The following is a 16,464-nucleotide window of genomic DNA, read 5'->3' as shown; positions in this document are numbered from 1 at the left end:
CACATTAAAAAAAATTATTGCAGGGAAGACAATGTTTTGTACAATATTTTCACAAAAAGTCCCAAAAATATGGGTGGGTGTGTGCAAAAGGTATTGTAGTCTCGCCCAGAAGGGAGAAAATGCCTTCCTTTTTTTCATTTGCAAAGGAGAGACACCTACACAAAGATTGCCCCCTTTTTCTGGAGGGCTAAGGCTTACCTCTGCACTTGTGCTCATCCTGGAGGTCTTTTTGATGGGCTCATCCGATTGCCAAGTAGTGTTGGTTACCCCACAGACCTTGGGTGTCTCATCTTCTTTTTCCAAACTCTCATATCTGAAGACCGCATGGGCATCACGCTTTGAGGCCTTCAAAGGTTCGATAAGATACCTCTTTCCACGACTCTTGAAATACCCTCTGTAAAATAATTGCAGAATAAAAATATTATGATGAGAGCCCCAAAGTTTCTACTAATGAAACCATCTCCTTCCCTAAGCAATGACCGCTAGGATGGAAGAAATCCAACCTCCCACTTCTCCTCTCTGGAAGAATGGCCAGGTAACCATAGACACCAGTCTCCATTTCTATGTTCATTCCAGGTTGGTTCAGCCTCACTTGGATAACCAAATAATGCAGAAATAATGCAATTTGACATCACCATAACAGCCATGGCTCAGTGCTGAATCTTGAGATCCATGGTTTTGTGAAATATTTAGCCTTCGCTGTCAGAAAGTCCTACGACTACAAAAGCCAGGATTCCATAGCATTCAGTTATGGCAGTAAAAGCAAATAGCAAATAGATAGCAAATAGGAAAAATAGGCCTAAAAATTACCCAGAGGGTTCTCAATCAGTTTTATTAGCAAGTGGTTCATTTGTTCACTTCATTTTGAAAGCAACTGTTTCTAAAATTCTCTACGATTGTTTCTTTATTGAACTGGGCTCCGGAGCTGGTTTGATTCTCTTGGCTATTGGGTGACCATTGGTCATACTTGGTGGGGAATTCTGGGAGTTGTCATCCAAAACAGAAACATGTCTAAGGTCTAGCACAGTTGCCGCAAGAGAGGCAGTAGCTCAGTGGATGCTGAAATTCCCATGTTCAGACTCTGGCATCTATAGTTAAAGGGTTTAGGTATCAAGCTTGGTCTTTCTCTTAGCTGAGTTGAGTGACTGCTTCGGACCTTTGAGTATTGTGAAAGGACACCAGATTTGTATGCTAGGAGTGAGCTGCTTGTGGAATGTTCTGCCTCAGGGATCACAAAAACCTAGCCTTGACTAATATGCACTTTGGTAGGTTGGGAAGGTCAGATTTGTTGTTCCGCTTCAGGGAGCAAAACATCTCAAGCTGTTTCTATCTGCTCCTGCAACCAATTGGAATAGACTGTACTGAGCCTGGTGGACAAAATGGTTGACTTGATGTAGGGCGGCTCCTTATGTTCAGTCCAAAGAAGCAATCCTGGAGGCACCACTTACCTATTTTATTTTTAACATTTGCAAACAAAAATCATACTAACAACACAACCTCCACCATCATACTTTTAATGAAGAAAGGCCACTCACGATCTTACCTCAAACCACTGCATGCACTGATGCTTGCAGCAGATCCAGCATCGTTGGGAATGTGCCCTTTGTAATAGCAGTGGTCCTGTATGGAGACAGAGTTTTTGTATGGTGAAATGTTGCTGGAGAGTGATGTGTTAACCTGTGCAGTTCCAGTCTAACTCCTGCACAACACTTCCTGTGTCCATTTCCTAAATCTCCTACATTTCTTTTAGCATATTACTTTGTGATTCAATTAGTCAATCGTTATTACAGTCTATGACCAGATCTATACAGGGGAAAACATACAATGGGATTAATTAAAATAAATGGACAAGAGAAAGAATAAAGCAGATTGCCAAGTAGAGAAAGGTGTTGGCTTCTGCTCATGCATCTCAGCTTGTTGGTAAAGGGTAGTAGAGGTGATTTCATTAGAAAATTCTCCACCCCAACAAAGTGGGTTAGTGAAAAAGCTCATATTGGCCCCATACAGACAGGCCAAAAATAAAGCTGCTTTGGGTCAGTTTGGAGGTATGCTATTTAAATATTCCATGTGTCCTAAGAGTCCGGAAGCCATGCCAAAGCTACAATCCAGTCCTAAGGACTGGAGCACAGATTTGGCGCAGGTTTCGGACTCTTCGGATGCATGCTTCATTTAAACAGCATACCTCCAAAGTGACCCAAAGCAGCTTTATTTTGGCAGTCTGTAGGGGGCCATTGTCTGTTTAATTTGGAGTGGGGTAGCCCTGCAGTTTCCATCAGCCTCAGTCAGTGTGGCCAATAGTCATGAATTATGGGAGAAGTACGACATCAATATCTGGACATAGTCCTCATCAACACAACATATGCTGCCAACTAAAATCTACTTTTAAGTTGCATTGGAAACCTTTTGCTGTTTTAGAGATATTTGGCTCAACAATACTTTAATTCAGCATCATGTGAATGTCCACAAAGATATCTGCTGACACAGCAGTTAAAAACAGAAAACAGATCATGTGCCTGTCTTGCCTCATCCCCATAAAGACTGGGGTTTTTGCACATGGAAATTTCTGTACTGCTGTAATCTCTATTTCATCCACCTTCCAAAATTCTTTGCTCACTATTTCTCATTCTTCCTCATGTTCAGCTGGGGGTCTGAGTAGCTGAAACCAACTGAAACAAAAATTCTCTACGGATTGGCTTTCTCTCCTCTTGAATTTTGTTTTGTTGAAGAACAGATTGAAGTAATAGTCTTGCATTTCCAATGTGTCCATTCTTGCTTTTTCACTGTAACTGTGTGGTAAACACTATCATGAAAGACTGGCTTAGTTCAGGCGCAATGAACATGATAGCATGCTGGCAAGGCAGCATATGATTAATGGTTGCAACCTATGCACATTCCCTATTGGCAATGTACATGACAGTCATAGATTCAGGTTGCATCCCCCTCCTCAAAAAAGCACAAAACCTTCAAATGTGCTATTTTTATACCTAATAATCTACTTGCAGTTTCATGTGTGTATCACTGTCTGCACACAAATTTTGCAATATCCAAACCCATTAATGAGTCATAGAAAGAGGGATAGGATTAAAGGAAGAGCTATGCTGAATCAGAAGTAGGGATGGTGAGAGTTTCATTTTTGGATAAGTACTTTCAAAAAGCCCACACTGCTGTTCATAAATGTGAAAGACAAATCTGGATCTCCCAATTTCCAGCCTAACATTCGAATCCCACGGTGAACAAGGTATTGCCTTCCAAATGTTCAACTGAAGCTCCCATCAGTCCTAGTTTAGTCAGCCCTAGGAATGCTGGGACCTGCAGTTCAAATCAGCTAAAGAGCTTCGCCTTGCCCTGCTCTAACTAGTGCACCACACTGTCTCTTGGGTCATTTTTGGAGAAACTGAGGCGAAAGCGTATGGTAACCGACATGGGCTAAATATAGAGAGCTGTTTTGGTATAGTAAGAAGTGAGGAATACCTGAAAACATCGTTTTTAAACTGTATTTTCTAAAAGGAAACTTGACACAGTGGATGCCTCAGTGGCTGTGTAACTGATTTTCACGGTCCAAGGAAACCATCTGGAATAACCTGCAAAACATCTGCTCTGGAGGGATACTTGCTGAGGCTGAAGATTATGAAATGAGTATCTCATTTGGTTCGACTACATAGTTCAAAGCGTTGCATGTAGAATCAATGGCTCCATGACCTTTTCTCCAAAAATTCTAGCAGCAAATGCAAGTGATGTTCATTCACCCCTAGACAGGGCAAATGTTTCCTTTATGAGGAAAGATTTGTTCCAGATAGTCAGCTTACGTCAACTGGCGAGATCTGAGAAGCGGTTAGGGAAATAATGTAGGTTTAAATATTCTGATCCCAATTCAGTGAATGGTAGTCGAACTTTAGTTCTGTAGAAATCAATGGGATTCAGGTTTGCCATGAGAAGAGTGGATTCATCTTTTTTTCCGATCTATGGTCATTCAGTCCTTAAATCCATTCTTTCCAATTGGACAATTTGGCATTTCTTTTTTAAAAAGCCGCTCCGATTGCATCTTGTAGAGAGTTGTGATATAAATTATTATTACAGTGGGCCTTCGCCTTACGCGGGGATCCATTCCGGATCCCTCCACGTAAGGCGAATTCTGCCTATGTTCAAGCCTCATTGTAAACAATGGGGCTCGTGCACGGTGGCGCGGCGGCGCGGCGGCACACGGGGCACAACGGGCATGTGCGCCCATTCAATTGAATGGGACACACCACCCCTTCCACCCCGCGCACGCCCCATGGCTTGAGCGCATATGCTCAAGCCGCGTAAGGCGCGCCCGCGTATGACATGGGCACGCTGTATTATTATTAAAAACAGCTCAGTTTTTTAATCGATTTTTATCCACATTTGCATTTGCATTGCCTGTGACATTGAAATTTTCTTGTGAAATAACATGAAACATCATAGATGACCCATTGAAGTTAGTTTAACCTTCCAATTTTCCCTGTGTGAAAAAGTCCAAAGCTGGCAAAGTACCCGATGCACATTAGTCCTGATGTGCACCAGGTGCTCTTGCCAGGGTCTTGTTACGCACCTTTGCAATTCAGTAAAGAGGTTTTCTTAGCACCTCTGCTATGTAGCTAGGTATACATGAAATAACAGGTCATATAGGATTCCGATCATTATTTGTAATCTTATTTCAGAATGTGAAGAATCTTTACAAGTGTTCTTTTCCTTAATACATGGAGATGGCCCACTGAGAAATTTCCTGCCTTTATAAGAGTTTTTCCTTCTAGAATGAGAATGTGACAAGGCGTGTTTTGCTCTTCATTCCACAATTTCCACAAATGTATTTCTACATAAACCTATCATCTTAAGAAGGAGTAGCTGGTTTATCAGAAAGAAAGAGTTCACCCAATGCTTCTAATTTTTGAATTCCATGCAAGTCCCTGGCTGGCATTGAACTCACATCCTTGAATGCAGTAGAGGCATTTAACCACTAGGCCACCAGGCCTCCCTTTCGATAGCTATGGAAAGATGAGAGCATGAGCAAAATTGAATCTGACAGATTCCCTGCTCTCTTCATGCATTGCAAGGGTTATTAACTTAGTAGAACACTGCTAGCCATGATGGCTACACATTGCCTTCTGCTTATGGGCTTCTCATTGTGTAAGGAGGGAACTGAAACCTCCTTCTGCAATATTTCAAAATGTACATATCATCAACAGCATTCCAGCCAAAAAGAGTTGTGCTTGATCAAACCAAAGGCCTATCTGCACCAGCATCCTGTTCCCACAGTATCCACCTCTATGATCATGGCCACAAACAGCGCATGCTCACTTTCCCCTACCCTGCTTCCTCAGCACATAATACTGAGAATGCCTCTGTCACTGGGAGATGACCAAAAGCTATCATAACTAGTGATAGCCTTATCTAACAAGAATTTTCCTAATCGCTTTTCAAAATTGTCTGTGTTGGAAGCCATGATAACATCAGGAGGGGGTGGATTCCACTGTGTAGTTATGTGCTGTGTGAAGAAGTACTTCCTTTCCTATGTGTAGCATTGTACTGTAGACCAGTGCTTCTTATGTTATCTGATGTTAGAGGACTAACATTTTCTCCCCAGGATTCTAGGAAATGGTGCAATCTTTGCGCACATTTGCTGCAACTGTCGCTTTCTTTCTTGGAAACTTGCTGTGAACTGGTAACCAGTGGCTTAAAGATCAGCACCAATCCACAGATCACCACCGCTGTAAATTACTCAACCCCTTCAGCCAGATGTGAACATACATTCGCATGCATACCAAGGTAATTTAAAGAGCATCCATATTGTGATGTCCCAAAGCTGATGTCAACAAACACAAATAAACCAGAGTACCTACAATACACACCAAAGAAGATTAAAATGTTCCCCCACCAAAACAAAAAGCAGTGTGTACTGAATGCAGCGCTGATTCCAAGTCAGATACTCTATGCAAATGCTTGTCCTCAAACAGAGCTGGTTCAGACTGTCGTTAAAAAGGAGAAACATCACATGCAGTACACAAAATGCCAGCAGATATTATTTACGGAAAAGTGCCAAGAAGACATTATTGAATTTCAAACAAATGTGTCGTTACAGATCATAAGTCATGGCTATTTGGAAGAACAGAAGAGCAGTGTAGAGGGAACCTGGCTGACTGACAGCAAGGCCAGCGGACAGAAGCTAACAAATTATGAGGAAGGGCAGGCAATCAAAAAGGAAGGAATGTGGAATGTTCTGTTCAGATTACAAGCCATTCTTCCCACCAAACTTGTCTCCCTGGAGGTCAGCAGCAACACCGCACCATAAGACCTGTAGTTCAGACACACAGCAGTACCATTGCAAAACATTAAGCAGTCTCCATGCTTACTTCAACCCACCTGATAATGCTTTTACACACATGCAGACACAGCAGTGTGCACACATACAAACACACACAGAAAGAAAATCAAGATCAGGTGGGCGTAATCCAGGTTGACTCTCCCTTGTTTGCAATTCTGAAATCTGAAATATTCCAAAAACCAAGACTTGTTTCACGGTTGGCTGAAATAGTGACACTTTTGCTTTCTGACGGTTCAAGGTACACCAACTTTGTTTCATGCACAAAGATATTTTCAAAATTGTATAAAATTACCTCCAGGCTATGTGTATAAGGTGCATAGGAAACACAAATGTGTTTAGACTTGGGTCCCATCTCCAAGACATCTCATTGTGTATGTTTGTGCAAATACAGGTATTCTGAAATCCAACAAAAAGTCTGAAATCCAAAACACTTCTGGTCCCAAGCAGATAAGGGATAATCAACTTGTAATGCTTTCACACACATAGAGATACAGCTGTGCACACACACACACACAGAAAGGTGGCAGAAGTGCACATGTGTGGAAGCCAGGTGCACTTCCTCAATCATCATGGAATTGTTGCTCCCTCTAGGGTCCCTGAATCTTTTCAAGGAGAGTGGATTTCCTATTAACACAAAGTTTGCATTCATAGAAAATCTGCTCCCCTGGAACAATTCAGGGATGCTAAGAGGGAGCGACGATTGCATGATGATTTAGGAAGCACACCTGGCTTCCAAACACATGTGCTTCCTCCACCTTTGAGGTACGTTTGAGCAACATTTTACCAGTGATTCAGGCAGGTATGGAAATCTTCTATGTCAACACTGAAGTAGCAGAAGACTGTTTTATACTTGGCTCAAGATATCTTTGTATATTTACAAGCCTTCTTGGTGGAGTGGGATATTGGACAGACCTGCACCATCCCTGTGACTAGAGAGAAGATACTCTGAACATTACCTCAGTCTGTGGACTTGTTGTGATTTCCTTGCCATCGGGGGAGTAATGAGTTTCAGTGTAATCACTTGAGAAAAGCTCCCTGGAAAGAATACAATGGGTTTGTTATTCATCCGGGAATTAAACTGGACCAGAAATAATTAGATAATAAGCAGACAACTTTATTTTTCCAATGACATTTTATGAGTAGGATGTCAAAGGAAAGGGGCAGTCACAGAAGCTTTGCCATGATCCATGCTGGGGAAAAAGAGAGATTTTCTCAGTGTAAAATATATATGCACTAACCCATCTAGTTAACATGAAATAGTTCTTAACTGGATAGAAAAATGAAAGTGGTGTGCATAAGCAAAGACCTTGTGGCCTATATTCAGCAATGATTGCTTTAGAATGAGAACATATGGCTGATGTTAAGGGTAATTCAACCACTCTGAAATCACTCGCAGTAGGTTCAGGCTGAAAGCCAGCATGGTGGAGTGGTCTGAGTGTTGGACTTCGACTCTGGAGATCAGGGTTCGATTGCCACCTTCACCATGAAAACCCACTGGATGGCCTTGGAAGAGTCACACACTCTATACCCCAGAAAATCCCAAGAAAGGTTTCCCTTATGGTCACCATAAGTTGGAAACAACTTCAAGGCAAGAATATACTAAAATGGTTGTTGTTGAGTGCCTTCAAGTCATATCCAACCTATGGCGATCCTAAATCCTATCATGCGATTTTCATAGCAAGATTTGTTCAGAGTGGATTTGCCTTTGCCTTTCTCTGAGGCTGGGAGAGTGTGACTCACCAAAGCTCACCTAATGGCCAAAAGAGGGTTCAAACCCTGGTCTCCAGAGTGATATTCCAACACACAAACTAGTACAACACACTGGCTCAAGGTTTTTTTTTTAGGGAGGGTTACACTAAAATTGTTGTTGTTGTGTGCTTTCATGTCAGTTCTGATCTATAGCGACCCTAAAACAGCCTATCATGGGGTTTTCTGGGGCTGAGAATGTGTGGTTCATCCAGGGTTACCCAGTGGGTTTCCATGCCCAAGGGGAGTATTGAACCCTGATTTCTATAGTAATATTCCAACACTCAAACCACTACACCACACTGACTCGCACACTAAAAATTACCAGATTACAAATCCAGGAAATGAGTAACCACGATTTAAGGTTACTTAATGATTACCCAGCAAATGTATGATATGAATCAACATATTCTAGAGTTGCACTTCAGCTGTCACTACCTGGCAGTACTGTCTGTAAGAATGGTGCATTCACTGGTTTTAATGCACAGTGAACTGCTGGCTGAGCGCAAATGTTCCCTTTTAGCTGCAGCACAGCTTGGTAAGAGTAGCTTCTTGGGAAACAATTCCAGTTTGTGTCTACTGCTGTCTAGTTGTAAAACCACTTTTACAAAGAATGCCAATTCCTGACTAGTCTAATAAATGGAAATCAAAAGAAACCTGTTCTGCAGGTTAATCATTATGCAGCTAGTAGCCAAATGGCAATTCTGTTTATCTTTTCCTTTATTAAGATCTTGATTTTAAGTTCAAGTTGAGTACTCCTAATTCTTAAAGGGATGGAAATGCTATGGTGGCAATCAATCAATTACAAAAAAAAGGAGGAAATAATCTGGGATAATTAATAGTTTAGAACCATTTTCTCCTTTGTGCACACTTTGCCAGTATTTGTGAACTCTATTGAAAAGATAAAACACGCTCCTCAAAAACACGATGGAGACTTCTGGTCTGTATGGCTAGGTCTCTCATATAAACAACCCTTTAAAAACTGATTTTCTGATTGCCCCGAGAGAGAGGCTGCCCAGAATGAAGGACTTTAATCCTATAAAGTCAACGTTTTCTCAGGATCCGCAGACTTCTCAGAATGCTTGCCAGCAATTTCATGTTCCTCGAAGAAGCATTACTCCATGCTTCTTATCACGTCTAGCTTTGCCCTGATTGAGCTCTCTCTCAATCAGCATTATAAAAGTAAATGTGGAAAAGATATCATAGCAGAAAAGAGTTCAACTGCAATTATTTTCTGCCAGTGCTTGGCCGTAGTAAATAGTAGTGAATTACTGGGCCACCTTGTAAGTGCCAAATGTCTCAATTTGGCAGGATCAGCACCAATTAATCTTCTGCTGTCCCACTATTTCAGCTGCTTTTACAATGTCCTAGTTTTTCTCTCCTCCTTCCACTTTCCTCATTTGTCCCAGCTTACTTCAATTGCTGCAAATGGAGTTGAAAGTGCAAAAGTATTTTGCATGCAATTGACTGAGAAGTGCGGGAACAGAGAGGACAGAAACAAATCCTTCTCAGGAATCTCAGGCAACTGCTGCAGCCTCTCCTTGGTTATTCCTATGTATTAATTACATTTGCCATCTTAACCACACTCTGATACTGCCTTGGCAATATGTGTCCTGGTTTTCACTGGTGAAACTTACTTATTTTTTTCTAGGTGAAGATGCACTTTCTCTCCGTTCAGTTGAATTTCGTATTGTACTGTATCGTCATACTTGGCCTGTAATTGAAAGTGTTAGAATGCGGTTGAGTAACTTAATGTTATATCTTCTTAAAAAATGAAAAATCAATAACAAAAAGATATTTCTGAATTCAAAACTTAGGCCCAGTTTCTTCATTATGTTTTGATCATCATGTTTGTGGCTTGAAAGCCACAGCAAGGTCTTGGGACCATGAAGCTGAAATATATGTCTATATATTCATCCTTGGACCACAGGAGAGCCTGCAGCCAGCAGAGGGGCTAAGTTCCCAGCAGCCACAAAAACAAAGTTCGCTGCACCTACAACCCTCAGATGAAGAGCCAGACTTACCCGAGTCTATATCTGCAGACAGATACCAAGAAAGAGAAAGGCACCAGCATTCTCAGTGTTTAAGAAGCATACTGCTATTCAGGAGCACCTATGAGGCCTGGATGGGCTATAAATATTCCAGCACTTCCCTTGGTCCACTCTGGCTGACAACCATCCTTCTTCCTTGGCAGAAAGTCATGCTGCTGCTTCATTCGTTGACTGTTTGCCTGTTGCCTTGAATTCTGACTATTTGGATTACCCTTTGGACTGCTTTGCTGGACTGACTACTGATTCATGAAGGATTTGGACTGGATTAGATGACCACTACTTTTCTACAGATGCTTTGGTGAGCTTGGGCTTTCTCTCCTTCTCTGTGCTTAAGACACTGAGGCTTTGGGCTCTGAGTTTGGTTACCTTCCCACGGGCAAAACAGGACACACAAATCCACTATGCTGAGATACATTACACTTATTTATAGCAATAAGTTATAAACATGCACCTATATGAATAAACGGATTCATACAAATTTTGTGGGAACCAATGCCCTCTTTCATTCTCTTCTCTTTTTGGAAACGTATTTCCTTGTCTTCATGTTTGTGTAAGTGGCTCTCCAACTACAGTGGCCTACAGCTGGGAATGGAACCCTTTTTGCCACCTCTGGTAGCAGAAGACAAGGCGCTTCTAAAGAGATGAGATGATGGCATAATGTTTACAGTAGTGAACTGACACTTTGGAGATACCTGTATTAAAATCAATCTTCATATGTAGCTAAAGCCATCATGATATGTCACAAATTTCCCCAAAATTAGTTGCACTAACGAGGAAGCTCTTTGCTTACCTTTTTGTGAGGGTTCTGACTTCCTCCAACATCTCTTTTGTGCAACATGTGGAGTTTTTGTGGGTACACCACTTCAAAGTCCTTTACCCCAGGTAGTTCCTTTGTTGAGCTCCCTTCATGATAGAGAAAAACAAGTTTTGTTCTGTAATTCAACATTTTCCTATGCTGCAACATGTTAATTTGACAATCCAGCATACATCCCTCCTACTGAAATAAAGGGTAGGTAAAGACAAAAAGACTTATTGTCCCAAAAGTAGACTGTTGCATCCTATCTTAGCTTGTGTGTTCTTCCTCATCAACAACTTTTGCCATCTTGACCATGATCTGATGTTGCTTGGCTACATGTGCCCTGGTTTTAATTTGTGAAATGTTGGGTGGTTGATGAACAGGGATGGATACTGCTTTACAGAATCAGCCTAGCAAAGCAGATGTTAGCTTCTTCCCTATAAATCAGCAAAGCTGATTTTTGTAGCATTTGGACAGGCAGCGGCTGTTTATGTTCTTGCTTCAGAATTCTTGCTCTGCCAAGTTCTAATCTTGTTTTGCCTGGATCATGTGCATACATGCTTCACTCAGGTAAAAGAAGTCATCCATTCATTTACTGCACCACAGACATATTACTAGCTTTAGGCTATGAAACTTTAATACTAATGACTAATTTACTGCCAGTCCCTTCTCACTAGAAAAAGATAGGCAGAGAGCAGCGTTACATAATGGGAAACAAATGAGGGAGTCAATTAGGCCAAAATATCACTCAGCACATAGGAATATTGTAACTGTGCCACAACACACACACACACACACACACACACACACACACACACGATTGCTCAGCATATAGATCCTGCCTGGTGATCTGTAACCTGTAGTAAGGGTTACAGATAGGTCTTTCAGTATGCCAAGTGTGCAGCATGGTGCACACTTCTATGGTGCCATGCTTTCAGAAGGATGAAGACAAATTGAAATGAGTTGAGAAGAGAGCAATGAAGATGGTCAGTGACATGGAAAACAATATAAACTACAGTAGAGTTGAAGCAACTGGGTGTGTTTATTCTGCAGAAGAGAAGCTTGCGAGACAACTTGACAACACTCTTCAAATACAAACACTGCTTCCTGGTGCAACTTGATGTGACAATGGTGGTTCCTTTTTCTGGCTGGCTGTTATATTGATTTTTTATTGATGGGGGGATCACAGATATTTGTGTTTGCTTCTGTGCACCCTCCGGATGTCATTTCCAGGCACCCTGAGATCCAGCATTGTAGAAACTCTTTGGTGTTCACAGTGTTCGTACTGTGAAGGTAGACTTTGGGGTCATGTTTGGGCATTCACAACTATAAATATGAATCCTAATCAATTTAATTAATTAAGATATCATAAATACATTTTATGATAAGAATGACATTCACAATCTTTAAACGTGTTTCCTCTTCTATATCTTTGTAATATATTCAAGAGTATAAATTTTAAAAATGGGAAAACCCTCTTTGAATTCCAGAAAGAATGTCATTTAAAAAGGAGGTCAAAATGCTAGCGCATCCCTATGCTCAATGAAGGCAATGTACAAACAAAACAGAACAATAAAAAGAATGAACTACCTAAATGGTGTGTGTGTGGGGGGGGGGGGTGAACGGCAAATTCCATGTCTTTATTCCAGCTTTTTGGTGTGATGAGTAAGAACCGGCTCATCCCCCTTTTCCTTTCTTTTTTTAACATATCCTTTTGTCTGCGTGGGTCGGCAGAAATCTATTTTGGGCCTGCCAACTTGGAGATGACTTATTCAACAGAAAGCTGCAGAACAGAACATGCCAAATAGCTAAAAGGCAGCTTGATTTCCACAGTGCAGGATGTGGGCTGGGCTGCTTTACTCCAAGCTCTTGACGGATGCTGCCAAAGCGATCACACACCTATACCTCTACTTTAGCTGTTTCCCACTGATACTGAAAGCAGGACTATGAGAAACACAAGCCTGGCGTTGTTCTATCATTCCTTCCCATATCGAATAAGTTACATGCTGTGTAACTAGTGGTGTAATGGAGCCAGGGCTTGCAGGGCCAAAGGATCAGGGCAGTTTGATCAACAGGGCTGCTGATAGCATCTGCCAACACCCTCAGCTTTCCTTACAATTTGTTGATATGTGCCATCAACTCTAACTTATGGGGTTGTCTTGGCAAGATTTATTCTAAGGCTGAAAGATTGTGATGTCCCCAAGGCCCCCAGTGGGATCCATGGCTGAGCAGAAATTTTAACCCAGGTCTCCCGGAGTCCTAGTCTAATACTCAAATCCCTATACCACATTGACTCTCTACTCCTTAAAACTGCTGGGTGTAAGGCCAAGATCTTGCATGGAGAGAGTAATGTTCTGCTCAGACAAAACTGCATCCCATCTTCCATTTCACCTCCTGCAAGATTCATATGTCTTTTGCAGGAAGGCCAAAGACAATATGGCTATTTAGTGGCCACTGGAGAGTAGGAGGTCAGCAGAGAAGGTTCTGGCTATGTCCCTATATTCACATGCACAAGGACAACAACATCATCCAGGATTTCTAGAAGACTGTCAGGAGAATCAGTTATAAACATGCTGCTGGATGATCCTCTGCTGTTGTTGGTTCTCCACTGGCCACTAAATGGCCATATCAGTGATGCCCCTGTAAGAGACAGGTGAGTTTTAGGAGGGATGGGAGCCACTGAATAAGGGAGATGTTCATTTCTATCCTCCAACACAATGGGGGGGGGGGGGGAAAAACCCCAAAAAAAGGATGCCAACAGGTTATTGTAACTTGTGATGGCCCCCAAAGCGACTTACGGGGTTCGAATTCAACACTGGAGGAACCGGGGAGCCATTTTGAGGGGAAAGTCCATGCAATAAAAGTCGGGCACCGGAGGCAGTGCAATAAAGTCCAGTGTCTGTAATGATGCCCAGGTTTTGCCAGTATTTTCAAGGCTAGATTTGCTCAGTCCCAGCTTGTGAACTTGCTGTTCTGACACTTGAATTCTTTTGCTGATTTTGCATCTCTAAAACCATTTTCTTGTTAAGAAGTGACTGAGACTGAAATTCAAGCTGCCACATTTTGTTGACTGTAAGCACTAAACATTGACTGTTGGTTCAGCTGTTTTAACCAGATTTCTTTTTTAAAAGGAACATCTCTCTTTATCAAAACAAACAACAACCCACACATAACTTAACTTTTTGTTTGACTTTCTGTTTTAAAACCTTTCATAGTAAGGAAGGATGTGCCAAACCAGTGCATAAGAAGTGAATCAGGTAGCAAGGTATAGTTCCCTGAAACAGCGGACTACCGTCTTCTGCCTTTAGAAATGACATGCCCGCATGAAATCACACATCTGCAAATACGCTTTATGAATCCACAAGGAAATTCTGCTGTGCAAACCGATGATGATTTATTACCCTGACTTTTGGTTGATAATATTGTTCCCATGACTAGAAGTGATTCAATTGCATGCTTAATACAGAGAAGCGGAACGAGAACTATTAACTCATACACTTTTCAAGAAAATGTACTAAGAAGTGTTAAAAGTAATGGTGAAGACTGAAAAATAGACCTTGCCAGCATTCAGCAAGACTGATGTAAGATGACAGCTCTTTGCAAACTGGCTTTTTGGACTACAATTCCCGGTGGTCCTGGCCATAATGGCTGGGGAATTCTGGGAGCTATTGTCCAAAAATGTAACTGTACGAAAAGAAAGCAACCACAGCAATATACAAATCTTGCTTTGTTACAGGTGATAGGACAGCTTGGCTCTCCGAAACATCTCACTGGTCCACTTTTTGGACCACAGCTTCCAGCATTCATGGCCACGATGGCTGGGGAATTCTGGGAGCTGTTGTCTCAAAATGTAACTTTGTAATAAAGAAAGCAACCACAGCAATATATAAGTCTTGCTTTGGGAACTGGTGATGGGACAGCCTTGCTCTCCTAACAACTCAAAGGTATGTCACTGTTTCTAGTATTTGCGTCCTAAAGTGATAGCCACATTTGATGCAACAGCTTCCTGGTTGGCTTCCTTGGTGAATCTGCCTGTATGTGTGGTTTATTCTATGTGGTGCATTGTTGCCACTATCCCTTCTTTCCTTCCTCGTTCTCACCTGTCAGGCCTCCAGACCCTATGAGGAACATAAGGCAAACAGCCTGAAGTCCTTTAAAAGAGACATAGTTTGTAGACTGTCTACTTCCTCTAGGTCTCAGAGGAAGCAAATCATCAAAAAATAGGAGAAAAAAGAAGATAATATGTTTCCTTTAAAAAGGGGACAAATAGAGGAAGTGGTTTTCATAAGAATTTTCATCCATTAGTTTACAGTACAAATGTCAATGTGTACTAAATGCAAATTTAGAAAGAATGTAAGAGTAGAGGAAGCCAGTTGACCTAACCACCGACTGCAGAGAAGCAATGATCTCAGACTTGGACTGGGTAGGTAGTCCTGCAAATAGAGGACTGTAACATATGATCCGTTATCTGAACAGCTTTCTGTGGTGCAGGAATAATAACATCTTAGCAAGGAAGGTAAGGCAATGGAGCCACAAATTGAATTAGCTATGAATGATAGAGACAAGATGATGGATGGAGGATCAATTATTTACTGATATTATGGGGAATGCCCATCTTAGAGCACCATTTGGGACCCAAAAGAGATATAAGATACTTCCAGCCAATGGTTGAATTTAGGTAGCATTCCTCCCACCATCTTGCTTGAAAACATCTCAGATGATTGTTATTTTCCCAAGAATATCTGCTCTATCAGCAAAAATGTGTGAAAAAGGCCACAGTCATGAAAGAAACACACTCTGGATAAACTTCAGCTCTATTCTTTCTTATTATTGTACATAATCCTCAGATCAGTCTGACAAGAAATACTAGGGTGGTGTGAACAGGCCCTTACAGGTACAGGGATGTGTGGTCATGCATGAACACAGAAACACAAATGCACAGGGCTGTGCACACAGGCACAAACACTGATACGCATACAAAGGAGGAAAGATAAAGAGAGGCAAGCATATACATGAATATACAGGAGAAATGTACTTGCATATGCATATATATGTGTGTGTGTGTGCAAATGTGTGTACACAGGTATACATAAACAAGTTCACATGCATAAACAAGGACAGGCACATGTCCTAAGTTTGTGTGAGGGAATCAGGGAACAAACTACAATTGTTGGAGCTGGAAGTGGTGCCAGATCAGTAGAGGACACATAAAAACTTGAACCATGGGATCTATGGCTGCTGCAGCATTGCAGAATTAATGCAGCTTGAAACTTCTTTAACTGCCATGGCCTGATGCTATGGGATGCTGGGATTTGTTTTTTGTTGTGGCACAAAAACTCTCTAGCAGAGATGGCTCAATATCTCACCAAACTATAAATCCCACAATTCCATAGCATGGAGCTATGGCAGTTAACGCGGTGTCAAACTGCATTAATTCTATACTGTAGACGCGACCTTTTTTGTGCAGGTGAAAACCCACTTTGTTACATCAGGAACTAACCAATCTCTCCCTTTTTCCCCTTTACATTATA

General features: G+C 41.6%; 1 protein-coding gene across 1 annotated transcript in view; it reads right to left on the bottom strand.

Annotated features, from left to right (window-relative positions):
* Positions 1 to 16,464, bottom strand: part of LOC121935048 (zinc metalloproteinase-disintegrin-like NaMP) — a 36,949-nt gene that overhangs the window by 19,080 nt on the left and 1,405 nt on the right. The window contains exons 2-6 of the mRNA XM_042476104.1: positions 10,928 to 11,040; positions 9,724 to 9,800; positions 7,297 to 7,375; positions 1,544 to 1,620; positions 199 to 394 (exon numbers count right to left, since the gene is read on the bottom strand). Of these exons, the coding sequence (XP_042332038.1) occupies positions 199 to 394; positions 1,544 to 1,620; positions 7,297 to 7,375; positions 9,724 to 9,800; positions 10,928 to 11,040 (542 nt within the window). The remainder of the gene's footprint in view (positions 1 to 198; positions 395 to 1,543; positions 1,621 to 7,296; positions 7,376 to 9,723; positions 9,801 to 10,927; positions 11,041 to 16,464) is intronic.

Source organism: Sceloporus undulatus, chromosome 6, assembly GCF_019175285.1.
Source record: "Sceloporus undulatus isolate JIND9_A2432 ecotype Alabama chromosome 6, SceUnd_v1.1, whole genome shotgun sequence".
In the NCBI taxonomy this organism is placed as follows: Eukaryota; Metazoa; Chordata; class Lepidosauria; order Squamata; family Phrynosomatidae; genus Sceloporus; species Sceloporus undulatus.
The sequence above is the reverse complement of the archived record's forward strand: the minus strand, read 5'-3'. Positions and strand labels throughout refer to the sequence as shown.